Consider the following 18514-nt stretch of genomic DNA (forward strand, 5'->3'; position numbering starts at 1 on the left):
ATTAAGCTTTTTGTTTAACCTCGCCTGTGTACTGCATTTGGGTCCTCCCCTATCTGGAACTGTAACAGAGGTATAACAGCTGACCTCACACGAAAAGCTTCACATTTGTACTAAAGGACAAGGGAGTAGGATTTAGGGGGATTTTTGGCGCAAATAGAATATAATTTTTATAACTATATACTGTTTTCATTAGTGTATAATCACCTTAAACGGCTGTTTCTACAGTAGCTCAGAATAGACATAGTTTATATAGTTTAATAGTTTTTTATTGCTAGATTCATTCATTTAAGTTCTTGTTTAGTTATGACTGACTGTCAAACTAGATAATAAAGAAAGTTCTATAGCATTAGTTATCTGTATGATTTACAAAGGGTTTAATATATACGTATAACAATGATAGCAACCATATCACATATTCTTTTTTTTTTTTAACATTTTTATATCAAAATCCCTCTTTTCTTTTCCTATAAAACTAAAAATGTTTTTGCTGAATTCTGGCCCGGTATCATACATGTATTTAATCACATGTGATTTGGGGTGACAAGCCAACCCCACCCATTATATAAAACCACTTGACTGTTAGGCGGGTAGCTAGCAGAGCAAGATTATAGCAGGTGTGCTTGGGTTTCAGCTGAACTTTGATTACATTAATGTGGTAGAAGTCTAATGTATTAATTTAACTCGGATCTAACAACGTGGGTGAGGGTGGTGCATGTGGAAGCAGCAGACTCGTTCATACACTAATATCTCAACAACTTCCAGTTAGATTGCAATCACATTTCCTGCTCCCCAGAGGTATTTTGGGGCGCTCCTCCTTTTTATTTGAATGACCTCCAGGACCTTCACTCTAGCACCACCTTGAAGTCAGCAAAAGGTCAAGATTCTGTTTGAAATGACATGAAACTTGTTTTGAAAAGGGAAAAAAGATGATGAAATCTAACTTAAAGAAAGAAAAGAAAGTGATAATGCGGTCCCTGTGCTGCAGCTGTAGGCTGTGATGGATTGTGGTTTTCATTGAAAGAGACGACCGAATGGAAAGAGCGAGAAAGAGAGAGTGAGGTGAAAGAGGTAAAGTGCCTCTCTCGCACGTGTTTTTCTTAATCTGTCTTTCCTCCATCTCCTCCCTCTCTCCTCTCTTCCACCTACTGGTATGCCCTTTCTCTTTCTCTCACCCTCTCTATCATCCTTTTTCCCCCTCTCCGACTTCCTCCTTTTCTCCCGCTCTCTCTTTCTCTCCATTTAACGCACTTTCCTTTCCTCTCCAGACTTCATACTCCTCCTGTGTTTCCCATTTTCTCTCTGCTCCAAGGTCGAGTTAATGAATGACAGAGCGTGTCATCAATTCCCCTTTCTCCCTTTACACCTGTCATACACTCACACACACACACGCACACACACAAACACACACACACATACACCACTCATATACACACACAGACACACACACACACACACATTGTGTATTGAGTGGGACAGCAGCAGCAGTTGTGTGTTTTCAGAGGGTGTAATAATGGAAGCTTTCATTTTCTAGCTGTGTTTTTAAATCCCTTAAATTTAAAACAGAAGCATGTAATTTGGCTAAATAAGTGATTTTATTTTGAATATGGACGGTACACTTTTAATTAAAAGACTTAAATAAAGTGAATGAACAGAATCATGGTGCGGGTGAACTGGGAACGTTTGAAGGAAGCCCCTGTCCAGGAGATCTTCAACTCACACCTCCGGCGGAGCTTTTCAGGCATCCCTGTGGAGGTTGGGTGCATTAGACCTTAGTGGGTGATTTTCAAAGCCTCCATTGCTGAAGCTGCACTGAGGAGCTGTGGTCTCAAAGTCTTAGGTGCCTCAAGGGGCGGTAACCCTCGAACCCCGGTGGTCAGATAAGCCGTCCGACTGAAGAAGTTCTTCCGGGTTATGTTACCCTTTAAACCCGACGGGTTTGAAGGGCGGAAGCCGTGGCAGAGGCAAAGCAGCGGGTGTGGGAAACGTTCGGAGAAGCTATGGAGAAGGACTTTCGGTTGCCACCAAGGTGCTTCTGGAAAACCATCCGGTACCTCAGAAGGGGGAAGCGGGGAACCATCCAAGCTGTGTACAGCAAGGGTGGGACCCTGCTGACTTCCGGTCTATGTGTTTTGTGGATCTGGAGAAGGTGTATGACCGGGTCCCCTGGGTGATACTGCGGGAGGTGCTGCGGGAGTATGTGGTAAGGGGGTCACTTCTGAGGGCCATCCAATCCCTGTATGCCCAAAGCGAGAGTTGTGTCCGGATACTCGGCTGTAAATCGGACTCGTTCCCTGTGGATGTTGGCCTCCGCCAGGGCTGCGCTTTATCATCAATCCTGTTTGTGATATTTATGGACAGGATATCGAGACGTAGTCGTGGAGGAGAGGGGTCTGCGGATCTCATCGCTGCTCTTTGCAGATGATGTGGTCTTGATGGCATCATCGGTATGTGACCTTCAGCAGTCAAGTTTGCAGCCGAGTGTGAAGTGATTGGGATGCGGTTCAGCACCTCAAAATCTGAGGCCATGGCTCTCAGCAGATAACCGGTGGATTGCCTACTCCAGGTAGGGAATGAGTCCTTACCCCAAGTCTAGGAGTTCAAGTACCTCGGGGATAAGAGATTGGCCGGAGAATCGGAGCTGCGGGGGCGGTATTGCATTCCCTTTACCGCACTGTTGTGATGAAAAGAGAGCAGAGCCAGAATGCATAGCTCTCGATCTACCGGTCGATCTTCATTCCCAGCCTATGGTCATGAAGGATGGGTCATGACCAAAGGAAAGAGATTGCAGGTACAAGCGGCCAAAATCTTTCTCAGACGGGTGGATGGTGTCTCCCTTAGAGATAGGGTTATCCGTGAGAGACTCGGAGTAGAGCTGCAGATTCTTTGCGTTGAGAGGAGCCAGTTGAGGTGCTTCGGGCATCTAGTAAGGATGCCACCTGGGCGCCTCCCTAGGGAGGTGTTCCAGGCACGTCCCGCTGAGAGGAGACCCCGGGAAAAACCCAGGTCTCGGTGGAGAGATTATATCCCTTTGCTGGCCTGGGAACGCCTCCAGATCCCCCAGTCGGTGTTGGTGGATTTGGCCCGGGAAAGGGAAGATTGGGGTTCCCTACTGGAGTTGCTGCCCCCGCGACCCAACCCCGGATAAGCGGTAAACGATGGATTGATGGATAGATGGATAGATGAACAATCAGATAAAAACATTTAGACTCTTATTTCTATTCGATTAATTGATTTAATCATCCTTAAACTCTTCATTCAGATGAGGAAAAACTCCTGACTCAACAGTTAATCTGCCGTAGATCTTTTTGTACAGTGTTTAATATTTTCTTACCTTCACTACTCTTTCATGCGTATTTCAGAGTCTCCCATTGGTCAGATGCGTCCACCTCACGGCAGTGCCACGCCTCAAAAGAATAGTAACCTCCTGGTCATCATCGTAGTTTCCGTGGGAGCCATCACTGTGGTCGTGGTTGTCATCGTGGCACTCATCTGCACCCGGCGCTCCTCCGCCCATCAGAGGAAGTAAGACATTTCATTCCTCTGTGTGATGGCAGGAAACATTGGTCATGGTAACAAGGCCGAAGGTTAATGATCTCTTGGGTTGTTTAGTGTTTTCATAGAAATTTTGTTTCAAATGTGTTCCTTCCAACTGAAACAGTATTCAAAATGTGTGCCAAATCAGAAAGGATGTTTGTCTATCATAGCCAAACCTGGGATAGACCTTAAATACTTCGGTTTAATCCCATTCCTCCGGTTTCAGTGAGTGTTGTGTTTATAATCCATTTCAGGTATTAGTATTATTTCGTAGGAGTTTGCCACATTGGTTTTATTTTATAATCCTTTTCATGATGTTTTGATAATTGTTCTTTTCTAATCCACATTACATTATTATTTTTGCAACTTCTATGGTTACACATTTACAGAAAGTGCAGTTTGATACTAGAGCAAAGAGTAAAAAAAACAACACTTCCACTCACCACCATTAGAAGGCTGCTATATAGTGAAGAAACGTCAGCATGGAAACACATGTAATGGATATTAGTATTAGCATCAAAATTGCAGTTTAATTCATAAACATTTTAAGGATTATACTTCAGTAAATTTCAGTTTGTTGTATTTAATAATCCAGGTATGACTATTCAGACTCTAATATGTTGTAATGCAATTCCTGATAGTTCAGACGACACTTTATTATCTGGTTCATGTTGTTTCCGACAGAATTATTGTATAATCCAGTTCATGACACGTTATTTTCCCATTTGTTAAACGTCAATTTTGTTTTATTTCATGATCCAGTTCATGATGTTCAATTGGAATTATTTTATAATCCAGTTTTTGATGTTTCTGTTGTTGTTATTATTGTGTAATATATAATCTCTTAAAAAATGATTATTTCATAATCCCATTGGTAAAATATCAGTTTTGCCTTATATCAGTTCATTATGTTTTGGTCAACATTATTTCATGATCCAGTTCATGACATTTCAGTTGGTATTATTTTGCAATCTATTTATGACAGGTTATAGTCAGTATAATCCAGGTTAATCTTATTTTATAATGGATTGAGTAATTGGAGAGTTGCCTAACGACATGATTCTAATAGCAGTCTACCCATGATTCACTGTGTTGTCCACTAGCATCAATCCATCAGTCAGTCCCCCTTCACATGTTTACCTTACATCCCACTGACTTCCTCACCTATCTCGTCCTCTATGCAGGAAGAGAGCGAGCCATAGTGCCAGTAAGAGGAAGGGCAGCCAGAAGGACTTGCGGCCTCCTGACCTCTGGATCCATCATGAGGAGATGGAGATGAAGAACATGGAGAAAGTTCCCAGCGTCGCCCCATCTGGCTGTGATTCTCCCAACCAGTCTTGCCAGGACCTCCCCCAGGTTGCACACAGCCAATCAGAGAGCCAGATGGGCAGCAAGAGTAGCCACTCAGGTACAGGATGGATGCTGATTCATTCATTTATTTATCCACTTATTTGTTATTAAAAGAACCATTACTTACTTTTGTTAACTTGTTACATTGTTTTACATTACATTTGTTTACATTAGCTGCATAATGAAGCCTGATTCATCATAAGTGTATTAAGTAACAGTATATAAATGATTTATCATAGTTGTAGGTAGTTAGCGGAACTAACGCGGTAGAGAAAATATTTGAATCCCTGCTTTTATATTTGAATGTGTTGATGTTCCAGGAGCTGACGGTGACGAGGCCTCAAGCAGTATCTCCACTCTGGAGCGCTCCCTGGCTGGCAGGAGGGGAACACGAGGCAAAATGATGATTCCTATGGACTCACAGCCGGGCAACACACGTAAGTAACACAACCGTGTGTGTGTGTGTGTGTGTGTGTGTGTGTGTGTGTGTGTGTGTTCCTTGCCTCTAAGGAGATCCTTTAACAGTGTTTTTCTTTGCACAAATATTTTCAGCAGCCAAAAAGAGTGTACAGCCATGCCAGCAGCTCTGTGAGGGTACTTAAATGCTAACATGCTCACAATGGCAATGCTAACTTGCTGATGTTAAGCAGGTATAATATTTACCATTTTCATCGTTTTGAAGGTATTTGGCATGAACCAAAGTATTGGACAAATGCTAATGTTACCTGATGATGCTAGAGCAGGGGTGGCCAACCCGCGGCTCTCAAGCCGCATGCGGCTCTTTGCCCAGTTTCATGCGGCTCTTCAGTTCATATCGAATTTTATTTGTGAGTGTGTGTATGTGTGCTGTCAGTATGAGAGCATGACAGTGCGTCTAATTTTGATGTGGGCCAAGAGCCAATTACAAAAATGCCTGCGATGCAGTGAACCAATCACCTTCGAGGGGGGAAAAACCTATGGTAGAGTAAACACTATCTGACCATCTGAGTTCGATCCTAAAATGGCAGGGAAAAAATACACAGCTAAGCGAAAATATGAAGACCAACATATGATGTTTTATTAGAGTGGGAGAGTTCATATTCATATAAAAATGCTGCCTTACCTAGTGCAAAGTGTATTTGCGTGTGTTGACAAACTGAAACTGTGTAAGACACTTCTTCAAAAGGGAAAATTAGCGCATTTTCCCTCTCTGCAAGCGGACAAGCTGAAATGCAACATTGGTTGAAACCCTGCACGAAAACTTTGCAACCCCATTCCATGATCTACAGCTGAAAAGGTCACAGATTACGTTCCTCGCCGACCCTTTTAATGCTGAGACGGACTGTTTGAAATCCCCGCTAGTCCATACCTTTCAACATTTCAACATTAAAAATAAGGGAATTTCTTTGCCGGACTCCGCCCATATCTTAACTGCTCTCAGCCACCAATGTAAACGTAAACACATAAGGGACGGGTATATACATTCAGGAAATACATGTTTATTTAAAGTATGTATTACTTGTACAGACTTTATAAGATTTATGTATTTTATATGAGTTATTATCATCAATTTATTTGATGATGGATGAAGTTGTGTGGCTTTTGTTTCCCCGACTGTAACGGTACGATCAAGACAGAAGGGAGGTGGGACTCAATTGCACGACACAGAGGCAGATAAATGTTGAATGGAACTGGTCTTTACTGAAAACTTTGCAGTTGCCAGTTGACAGTTGACAGTTGAACATACAAAGTATCAAGGGGTAATCCAGGAGCAGAGTCGGGTCACGGAAACAGGTTTGGTACACGGGCAGATACTCAGCGTAACAGCACAGCAGACAAGGATCAGGCAAGGGCAGAATCGAGTCACGGAAACAAGGTCGAGGAAGCCAGGGAATCAAATGCTTGGGAAACAGGAAACAGGAAGACGGGACTAATGCTGGAACTCTTGACATCGAAGTACGAAGACAAACTGGCAACGAGAGACAAACAAAACAGACTCTATATACACACCAAGAAGTGAGAGGGAACGAGATACAGGTGAGGACACTAACGAACAGATTGGGAACACCTGGGGGTAGGAAGTAGAAACAACAGAGAACAGGTAATTAACTAAATAAAACAGGAAGTACAAACACAACACAAAACATCTAACGAACAGGCCGAGACCTAATAGTACCCCCCCCCCCCCAGGGACGGCACCTGACGTCCCAGGTGCATCAGGATGCTGGCGGTGGAAATCCTGGATCAGAGTATTGTCCACAATGTTCTTGGTAGCCACCCACTGTCTCTCCTCATCCATCTATTGACGACCCCTGCCCCTCTTTCTCACCGTCAGGAGACGCTTGACCGTGTAGACGTTCCCCCCCTCGAAGAACCGGGGGGGAGGTAGGGGTTTGGTTGTGGGAACCAAATTACTCTCCTTTACAGGTTTTATTCTAGACACATGAAAGGTGGGGTGTACTCTCATGGACCGTGGTAATTGCAGCCTCACTACTACAGGGTTGATGACTCTGGAGATCGGGAACGGGCCCACAAACCGTGGAGCCAATTTGCGTGACTCCACCCGTAGAGGAAGGTCCTTGGTGGACAACCACACCCTCTGTCCTGGAGCATAACTGGGTGCAGGGATTCTCCTCTTATCAGCTGCCCTTTTATAGGTGGCGGAGCTGCGGAGGAGAGCTTGTCTTGCCCGACTCCACATCCGACGACAATGACGAACCATAGCTTGGGCTGACGGAACACTGGCCTCCAACTCCTGGTCCGGAAACAGAGGTGGCTGATACCCATATGCACACTGGAAAGGGGACAAACCAGAAGAAGAGACAGGTAAGGTATTATGGGCATACTCAACCCAGATTAGGTGCTTGCTCCAGGTTGTGGGGTTCTGGGAGATGAGACACCGTAGACAAGTCTCTAACTCCTGGTTTATCCTCTCAGACTGTCCGTTTGACTGGGGATGGTACCCAGATGTAAGGCTAACCTTGGCTCCCAAAAGTTCACAAAAATATTTCCAAAAACGAGAGACAAATTGAGGACCCCGATCGGAAACCACATCCCTCGGGAAACCATGGATCCGGAACACCTGAGAGAGAAGTAACTCCGCCGTCTCTTTCGGCGACGGAAGTTTGGGCAATGCAATGAAATGTGCCATTTTACTGAACCTGTCAACCACGGTTAGGATAGTGGATTGTCCCTCTGAAATGGGTAGTCCAGTGGCGAAATCCATAGAAATCTCTGCCCAAGGACGATGTGGCACTTGAAGGGGTCGTAGAAGACCTGATGGCGGTTGACATGAGGACTTGTTGCGTGCACACACCGGACAGGCAGCCACGTACTCCCTGACCGCCCTCTCCATGGACGGCCACCAGAACCGCTACCGAATGACGAACAGGGTCCTCCGAACACCGGGATGACAGGAAACGAGGGATGTATGGGCCCAATGAATCACCTGTGGGCACAACTGCGCTGGCACAAACAGACGATTATTGGGACCCCCTCAGGAATCTGAATGTCTATATTGGCCTTTCTTACCTTCTCCTTGATTCCCCAGGTTACCGCTCCCACAACAGGAGAAGGCGGCAACACGAATGAAGGGAGTCTGAGGGTCGGGTTGGGATCAAAATGGCGGGATAGTGCGTCCACCTTAGTGTTCGTAGACCCCGGCCGATAGGTTAGTGTGAACTTGAAGCGGGTGAAAAACAAAGCCCATCGGGCTTGCCGGGAATTCAGTCTCTTCGCCGACTGAATGTACTGCAAGTTCTTGTGGTCCGTAAGAACCAGGAATGGCTGCTCTGCTGCTTCCAGCCAGTGTCGCCACTCTTCGAGCGCCACCTTAATGGCAAGTAACTCCCTGTTGCCGACATCGTAATTTCTTTCTGCTGGTGACAGCTTCTTGGACAAAAATGCACATGGGTGCAATTTATTGTCTGAAACAGATCGTTGGGACAGAACTGCTCCCACCCCCACATCTGACGCGTCCACCTCCACCACAAACTGTCTCTGGGGGTCTGGCAAGGTCAGGATGGGAGCGGAAACAAAGCTTGTCTTCAGTCGTTGAAATGCCTTCTCAGCCCCCTCATTCCAACAGAACTTGACAGAAAGCGAGGTCAAGGCGTGTAGAGGCGCTGCGACAGTGCTGTAATTCCTAATGAATCTTCGATAAAAGTTAGAAAACCCCAGGAACCTTTGCAGCAGCTTCCGACTGGTGGGGGTAGGCCACTGAGTAACCGCACTGATCTTCGCCTCATCCATTCGAATGCTATCCTTAGCGATGATAAATCCCAGAAACTAAACAGTCTTGACGTGGAACTTACATTTCTCCGCCTTGACAAACAGCAGGTTGTCGAGAAGGCATCGTAACACTTGACCGACGTGCTGTATGTGGGTCTGCAGCGTTGGTCAGTCCAAAAGGCATTACAAGGTATTCGTGGTGTCCACTGGGAGTATTGAATGCGGTCTTCCACTCATCCCCCTCCCTTATCCTCACCAAATGATACGCGTTGCGTAGGTCCAGTTTGGTGAATATCTTGGCCCCTTGTAACAGCTCAAATGCCAAAGAAATAAGTGGAAGGGGATACCGATTCTTCACAGTGATTTTGTTCAAACCTCGATAGTCAATACAGGGTCGTAAGGACTTGTCCTTCTGCTCCATGAAAAAGAATCCCGCACCAGCGGGTGAAGACGAAGGACGAATAATCCCAGCTTTCAAGGCTCCCTCGATGTACTCCCTCATGGTCTCTCTCTCTGGCGCAGACAGGGAATACAAATGACCCTTTGGATGTGCAGCGCCCGGAAGTAGGTCAACCGGGCAGTCAGACTCTCGGTGAGGTGGCAGAGCCGTGGCAAAGTGACCAAAGCTGAGGGAAAGATGTTGATTCTTTGCGTTAAAAACAATGTAGCCTTCAGCTTCTGCGATGATTTCAGTCGCACTGTAGCGGACATGTTCCCCGACTCTGCCATCGCAAGGAAGTACTCGTCGGTATTAGGTCTCGGCCTGTTCGTTAGATGTTTTGTGTTGTGTTTGTACTTCCTGTTTTATTTTGTTAATTACCTGTTCTCTGTTGTTTCTACTTCCTACCCCCAGGTGTTCCCAATCTGTTCATTAGTGTCCTCACCTGTGTCTCGTTCCTTCTCACTTCTTGGTGTGTATATAGAGTCCGTGTTGTTTGTCTCTAGTTGCCAGTTCGTCTTCGTACTTCGATGTCAAGAGTTCCAGCATTAGTCCCGTCTTCCTGTTTCCTGTTTCCCAATCGTTTGATTCCCCGGCTTCCTCGACCTTGTTTCCGTGACTCGATTCTGCCTTTGCCTGATCCTTGTCTGCTGTGCTGTTACACTGAGTATCTGCCCGTGTACCAAACCTGTTTCCGTGACCCGACTCTGCTCCTGGATTACCCCTTGATACTTTGTATGTTCAACTGTCTATGCGTGTACCATAGCAACTGCAAAGTTTTCAGTAAAGACAAGTTCCATTCAACATTTATCTGCCTCTGTGTCGTGCAATTGAGTCCCACCTCCCTTCTGTCTTGATCGTACCGTTACAGTACAAACTGGCCAAAGACATGGACTCAGCCGACTCTGAGAAGGTTAAGATGGTGCTCGGTGCTCAAGGCATTCGTCTCCACAATCTGGATGAGCAGCTGTCATCCCTGTGCGTCGGAGTGAGGTCTCTGACAGACAATCAGACGGCATTCCAGAGCGACATAGGTGGTCAAGTGGACCAGCTGGCCAAGCAGCTCCAACAGCTGGGGACATGCGTCCAGTCACTATTAACTGCGATGGCCACGCCGCGGGGCCAGGCCGCTACCGGTCAAGGTGCGGTGGTCATCCCTTCCGTCAATGATTCGTCTCTCCAGACCCGAACGCTTCTCCGGAGAGATTTGGAGAATTGCAGAGCGTTCTTAACCCAATGTTATTTACATTTTGAATTACAAGCTGCTTCTTTTCCAACTGAGCGTTCCAAGGTGGCGTATGTGATTTCTTACCTGTCAGGTAGCTTGGGCTACGGCAGAATGGGCCAGGGAGGCACCAATTTGTCAATCCTTAGGAGCCTTCACAGAGACTCTAAGGAAGATCTTCGACCACACGGCTCCGGGTCGAGAGGCAGCCCGTGCACTCACCAGTATTCGACAGGGGAACCGGCTGACTTTGGACTATGCTGTGGGATTCCGTACATTGGCGGCCGACAGTGGATGGAATGAGCAGGCGTTGTTCGACGCATTCAGGAGTGGACTCTCGGATCGTATCAAGGATGAGCTAGCACCATTGGAATTTCCCACAGGTCTGGACTCTCTTATTGCCCAGTGCATCCGAATCGACAACCAATTCCGACAGTAACCTCACCAGACGAGGAGATGCAGTTGGGCCGCACCAGACTGTCTCAAGCGGAGAGACAGCACCGGATGAGAGAGGGTCGCTGCATCTATTGCGCTGAGTTTGGACATTTTGGTAATAGATGTGCAATAAAAGCCAGTAGTAAAGAGGGCACTGGTGAGCCGAGCAGTTTCTGGAGGAAGACCCTCTCGAGCGCTGACATCTGCCACGCTCATCTTGTCGTCAGAGACCATGATTCATCCCGTGCTGATCGATTCCGGAGCAGATGAGAGTTTTATGGATGAGGGAATGGCTAAGAGGTTGGGTTTGAAGTTGCACTCATTAACCTCTGACTGGTTGGCTACCCCTGTGCTAGAGGATCACCAAAGGGCATACCTGTCAATATTAGAATTTCAAAATAAGGGACATTTTCAGGCGGACTTACCTAACAGCTCTCAACCACCCAGCCCCTACCCATATAATGTAAATGTAAACACATAAGGGACGGTATACATTCAGGAAATACATGTTTATTTAAAGTATGTATTACTTGTACATACATGTTTATAAGATGTATGTATTTTAATTGTCATGAGCCCTCTCCCTGCCTGGTAACACCACTAATTGTTTTCAATTACCTCCACCTGTCTCTGCTCCACCCTCGTTAACTTACCAGCTGCACTGCATTTACTACTCATCATGCCCTGTATAGAAAGCCCTGTTTTTCAGTCCACACTTGTCAGATCATCTGCAAGCCTGCATCGGAATCCTGCCTGCCTGCCTGTCTGCTTTCAACTCTGACTTCTGATCTGTGATCTGTTACTACTACTCTGATCTCCAGCCCCGGTAAACCCGACTTGCCTTCCGCCTTACGACTACGAGTTTAGAATATCCCTGAACTGTACTACTGCCGTGCCTCATTCGGCCCTGTTGTGTGTGTGTTTTCAATAAAACCTTGATCTCGAAATTGCGCTCCTGGGTCCTCGTCTGTCTGTCCTGACAGAATGATCTGACCATCATGGACCCAGCGCACGCTCAGACCAGCATGCAGGTAGAGACTGAGATGTCTTTCCTACAGCAACTGGAACGCACTGAGGGAGACATCAATCGGATGACCGGCGATATCGCTTCCCTGCTCCAACTCGGCCACCAACAACAACAACAATTTAACCAGCAACAACCACTAGCCCACGTCCTGCTGCTACTCACCAATGCGGCCACTCCTGCTTCGTCTGTTCCAGTACCGTCTGCCCTACTCCATCCCGCTGTTGTGTCTTCTCCAGCTGCTTCAGGGTCCAACGCTGCAGTTCCGGCAGTACCGCCTCCAGAACCGAGGATTGGCCATCCGGAACGCTTTGACGGTGACCCGAAGCAGATTCGAGCCTTCCTGACCAGCTGCCGAGTGCAGTTCGCTTTACAGCCCAGGACCTTCTAGACGGAGGGAGCCAGGGTGGGTTACGTCATTACCCATCTCACCGGCCGAGCTCGGTTGTGGGGAGCGGCAGAGTTCGACCGGCAGACCCCAGCCTGTTCCTCCTTCAGTGCCTTCGAAGAGGAGATGTTAAAGGTCTTTGACTTAGGTTCAACAACAACCGAAGCATCACAGGCACTGCTGACCACCCGCCAGGGCAATCGGACGGTGGCAGACTTCTCCATAGACTTTCGTACCCTGGCAAGTCGCAGCTCGTGGAACTCCGAGGCACTGGTGCACGCCTTCCTCCACAGCCTGGCGGACTACATTAAAGACGAGCTCGTCTCTCATGAGCAGCCCAAGACACTTGATGATGCCATTGCCCTTGCCGTTCGCATTGATCAGCGTATCCAGACCCGCAGAAGAGAGAGAGGGCGTCTGAGTCAACCAGCAATCCGCATTCGGGGGGAGTCCTCCACGTTCCACCCCCCGCCTGTCAAGCCCGTCAAAAGCCGCAGCTCACCAGGTGTAGGGGAGATCCGGGTGAGCTCAATACATCTTCAGTCTCCCCCCATCCGAAAACCCCTGCTTCAGCTCTGCCTTAATGGACACAGAGCTCGCGCGGCAACTGGGCGTGAGCCGTCAACAACTCACTCCACCCGTTCCTGCACGAGCCCTGGATGGACACCATCTCGGCACCATCACTCACATCACGGCCCCTGTGACAATTCTGCTGTCAGGAAACCACCAGGAGTCCATCCAGTTCCATCTCCTACCCTCACCCGGCCAACCACTCATCCTTGGATTTCCGTGGCTCCGTCTTCATAACCCCCAACTGGACTGGGAAACAGGCACAATACGCAAGTGGGGGAGGGGATGCCATCGGACCTGCCTAAAGGGAGCCATCTTGCCAATCGACCGGGGAGCTTCCAGCACCGCCCCCGACATATCCAATGTTCCTGCCTGTTATCACAACTTGAGAGAGGTGTTCAACAAGTCCAAGGCCACGTCTCTGCCACCACACAGACCATATGACTGCGCCATCGACCTTCTGCCTGGCACCACACCCCCGAAGGGCCGTCTCTACTCGCTGTCAGCCCCAGAAAGAAAAGCCATGGAGGACTACATAAACGACTCACTGGCCACCGGCATAATCCGTCCATCATCTTCCCCCGTGGGAGCGGGATTCTTCTTTGTCGGAAAGAAGGATGGCTCTCTCCATCCGTGCATCGATTACCGGGGCTTGAACGACATTACAGTGAAGAATCGTTATCCTCTACCCCTACTCTCCTCTGCCTTTGAACTGCTGCAAGGGGCCACAGTGTTCACCAAGCTAGACCTGCGGAATGCTTACCATCTGGTGCGGATGAGAGAGGGTGACGAGTGGAAGACTGCGTTCAACACTCCAACAGGACACTACGAATATCTCGTCATCCCGTTCGGTCTCACCAATGCCCCGGGAGTGTTCCAGGCGCTGGTAAACGACATCCTTAGAGACATGCTCAATAAGTTTGTTTTCGTTTACCTTGACGACATTTTGATCTTTTCAAAAACTGGGGTTCGCCAACTTTTATAGGAGATTCATCCGGGGTTACAGCGCAGTGGCAGCACCACTCACTGCGCTGACCAGCGTGAAACAGCCGTTTCAGTGGACAGCAGCCGCTGACAGAGCTTTCAAGACCCTCAAAGCTCGTTTCACCTCAGGCCCTATTCTCCAAATGCCTGACGCTGGACGGCAGTTTGTGGTGGAGGTGGATGCTTCGGATGTAGGAGTTGAAGCGGTGCTTTCCCAACGAGCAGCAGAGGATGGCAAGATGCACCCCTGTGCCTTTTACTCCCGTAGACTGACTCCAGCAGAATGCAACTACGACATCGGCAACCGCGAGCTACTGGCCGTCAAGCTCGCCCTCGAGGAGTGGCGCCACTGGTTGGAGGGGTCTAAAGTTCCGTTTGTGGTCTGGACAGACCATAAAAACCTGGAGTATATCCAGACAGCCAGGAGGCTGAACTCCCGCCAGCGTCGGTGGTCATTATTCTTCACCCGTTTTAACTTCACGCTCTCCTACCGTCCTGGCTCCCGCAATATCAAGCCCGACGCACTCTCCAGGATGTTTCAGAAGGATGAGGCATCCAATGAGGAGTCGACAACCATCCTCCCAAGCCCCTGTGTTGTTGCTGCCTTGACCTGGGACATTGAGGAGCAGGTCAGAGAAGCCATCCGGAACGAGCCGGGCCCCAGTGCATGCCCCTCTAACCGTCTCTTTGTCCCAGCAGATCTGAGGTCTCAGGTGATTCAGTGGGGGCACGACTCTCGCCTGGTCTGTCACCCCGGAATCACACGCACCCTCCATCTGCTCTCCCAACGTTTCTGGTGGCCGTTGATGAGAAAAGATATCCAGGAGTTTGTTAGAGCTTGCCCCACTTGCAACCAGCACAAGACCCCCAGTCAGCCCCCAGCTGGGTTACTCCAGCCTCTGCCAGTGCCCATGCGACCCTGGTCCCATATCTCCCTGGACTTCGTTACGGGCCTTCCGCTATCTGAAGGAAACACTGTCGTCCTCACCATCGTTGACCGCTTCAGTAAAATGACCCACTTCGTGCCCCTCCCAAAGCTGCCAACTGCAAAGGAGACCGCCCGGGTGGTCTTGCAACATGTGTTTCGAGTCCATGGTCTGCCCAGGGATATTATGTCAGACCGAGGCCCTCAATTCTCTGCGGCCTTCTGGAAGGAATTCTGCAACCTTCTTGGGGCCACCGCCAGTCTGTCATCGGGATTCCACCCACAGTCGAATGGTCAAACGGAGCGCATGAACCAGGAACTGGAGAAGGCACTGAGGTGTGTGACCTCACGCAACCCCTGTGCTTGGGCCCAACATCTTCTCTGGGTAGAATATGCCCACAACTCACTCACCAGTTCTGCCACCAGACTCTCCCCCTTTCAATGTGTTTATGGATATCAACCACCTCTGTTTACCAGTCAGGAGGGAGATGCTACCTGTCCCTCTGCGCTCGCCTATGCCCGCTGCTGCCGCTGCACATGGGCCCAGGCTCGCGCCACACTCCTGAAGTCCAGTGCAAGCTATGCTATCGGAGCTAACCGGAGGAGAACCCCAGCACCAGTTTACCATGTCGGACAGAAGATCTGGTTGTCGGCTCGAGATATACCACTGCGGGTGGAGTCGCGGAAACTGGCGCCTCGCTTCATTGGACCCTTTCCCATACAGAGGGTCATCAGCCTTACGGCAGTCCGACTACTGCTACCCAAGACCATGAAGGTACATCCCACCGTCCACGTCTCCAAGCTCAGACCTGTACATGAGAGCCCACTGGTCCCAGCAGCACCACCGCCTCCTCCTCCGCGCTTCCTCGACGGTGGCCCCGTCTACACGGTCCGGCGACTGCTCCGCTCTCGACTAAGGGGTAGGGGCATCCAATATCTGGTGGACTGGGAGGGTTATGGTCCTGAAGAGAGGTCTTGGGTTCCCGCTGGAAGAATTGTGGATCCGGCCCTCATCACTGAATTCCATCGCCAACACCCTGACCAGCCATCTCGCCGACGGGGTCGGCGCAGGGCTTCTTGCCATGTAGATCCACTTCCAGGCCCTGCTGGCCCTGCTCCTGTGTCTAGTCCTGACCCTGAACCTGGCTCTGAGCTGGGGCCCTCGGATGTCAAGTCTTCTGATGGAGACGGTGCCGTTGAGGATATGGACTCTGACCGCTCAGAGGAATTCTTTTGTGCATCTTGGGCGTGCTTGGACGATTTTCCATGCTGGCGAACATCGCTTATTCCGTCATGTGCAATGCTAAAATCTGAATGGCACACTTTACAAAAAGCATGAGTTTGTCCGACTCTGCTTTTTATTAAATAAGGGAAGTTCTCCTCCCATTTGGCCAGGTACTTGCATAACGTTTTAACTTTTTTTGGCAGGTACAACTGCGTCTATCTCCCGTTTTACTGTGACTCTCATCCATATGTTTTCGTCTTCACCTTCTGTGTTATTGCTCCTGTTTTCTTCTGTGTTTACTGGCGGATAACGTTTTTCACTGTTGCCTTTGTTAGCATTGGTAGCCACCACCAATTGACTTATTTTCTTTTGCAGCCTTTGGCTCTAGTAAAATAATTAATTATTGTATTGTGAGTTTGATGCCTGAAAAAGGTTTATGAACATATTTAAGCACTGATGGTGAGTGGTTGCTTTCACATGCTGAAGTAGCTGAAATTGAATTAATCTTATATGAAATAGAATTCTTATTAAATATGTTTCGTATGTGATACATTTCCTGATTTCACAGCAATACATCAAGATTAACTGAATATTACATAGATTTTCCCTTTTGGCGCATGGAATGTCATGTGACCTGTCTGCGGCAGTGGAGTGTCCTAGGGCAAGGGTATTCAACTAAATTTCTAAGAGGTCCAGTTAGAGAAAATTTCCACAACTCGAAAAATCTATTCAGCACTTTCCCTTGACTCAGCCATCACACCGCCATGTTCAGAAAAGACTTAAATTAGTTCTTAGAAAGTTTCCTGTCTGTGTTACGGTGCTTATTACATGTTCCATCTCCAGAGCTTTACAACACAGCGCTTCCTGGTGTATGATGCAGTGATACACTGTCAGCTCACCTACACAGGTCTCCCGCTGCATCTTCTTCCACATCCTGCCCACTAATCCGCTCTTTTTCACCGCATCGCAGACTCTCCATCTGTCGTCAGTCCCGTCAGTTTCATTTCTCAAACATTTAGATACTTCCTCAAATATGTTTTTTCCCGTGGTTATGCCATGCATTAATTTAATTAGCAAAACCGGCGGGCCAGTTATGATTGACGTATGATATTTTCTTGCAGGCCGGATACAATTGCTTTGAGTTTGACACCCGTGCAGTAAACACTGAAACGTGCACATAAGTGTTTAGTTTATTTAATAAATGAGCACTTGTTCAATGAAACACTGATAGCACTTTTAGTACTCGGAGACGTGTTATACTTAAAAAATGCACGCATAGAGTTGCATTCAACTTTATTAAATATATGGCTCTCCCAGCCAAAAAGTTTCCCGACCCCTGCCATAGGCCAACACGGGTCACCCTCAACCTGTGCCGTGTCCCAGAAGGGGTTTGCATAGCTTGTGTATCAAAGAGTTAAACGAAAATAATTAAACTATCCAATAAACATTTCTGCAAAGTGTTATTCATCATCACTGACGGAACGGATAATATTTATAAAACACCAATGTTGCTTCAAAGTGTCTATATCTCTTATATGTTTATAGAAACTCGGGCCAGAGTCTTGCTCTAATGTTGCACAGCCACCCTGCTTTCGCCTCCTGACCTTCTCTGTTCTTTCTGCTTATGTAAAAACAGCACGATTAATAACAGAGATAAAAGCATTTATCCTCCATTGAAGTTCGGCAGTCCACTTTTTGAGGGGAGGTTTATATAACATTAACACACCTAGATATTTTATTCCATCTCTTTTCAGGTGAGGCTTTGGGGAAGAACTGGGAGACCACTACGCCACTCCCCAACAGCGAGGGCCTCACCTTTCTTCCAATTCACCCTCGCTGCTGATGCCGTGCTAAAATCTTTTACAATATTGGTTAAAATATCAGTTTTTTTCTGGCTTCCAATGACAAAATCATCCACATAAGCGGATAAAACAATGCTGGTACTAAAACTAGGTAAAAACAGACCCTGTAGCTTGAAGCATATTTTTCTGAGAGGTTCAAGGGAGAGCGCATGAATCCAGGGCTGAACCCAAACTTCTCCATCACTTTCCAGAGCAAGTTGTCCTCAACCTATTTGAAAGCCTTTTCCTGATCTAGAGAAATCAGACCAATATTATTGCCGACTGAGCTGGAGACCTCCTAAACAAATATCCTCTTCCCCTCATCTCCTCCGCTTTTGAGTTATTGCAGGGGGCTACCATCTTTA

The 18514-nt window shown here is 47.9% G+C and overlaps 1 protein-coding gene across 1 annotated transcript in view; it reads left to right on the forward strand.

Annotated features, from left to right (window-relative positions):
- The window catches only part of dcc (DCC netrin 1 receptor), a 279414-nt gene that overhangs the window by 208280 nt on the left and 52620 nt on the right, over positions 1-18514 (forward strand). The window contains exons 23-25 of the mRNA XM_029444368.1: positions 3360-3522; positions 4719-4942; positions 5205-5321. Of these exons, the coding sequence (XP_029300228.1) occupies positions 3360-3522; positions 4719-4942; positions 5205-5321 (504 nt within the window). The remainder of the gene's footprint in view (positions 1-3359; positions 3523-4718; positions 4943-5204; positions 5322-18514) is intronic.

This window comes from Cottoperca gobio, chromosome 12 (assembly GCF_900634415.1).
Source record: "Cottoperca gobio chromosome 12, fCotGob3.1, whole genome shotgun sequence".
In the NCBI taxonomy this organism is placed as follows: domain Eukaryota; kingdom Metazoa; phylum Chordata; class Actinopteri; order Perciformes; family Bovichtidae; genus Cottoperca; species Cottoperca gobio.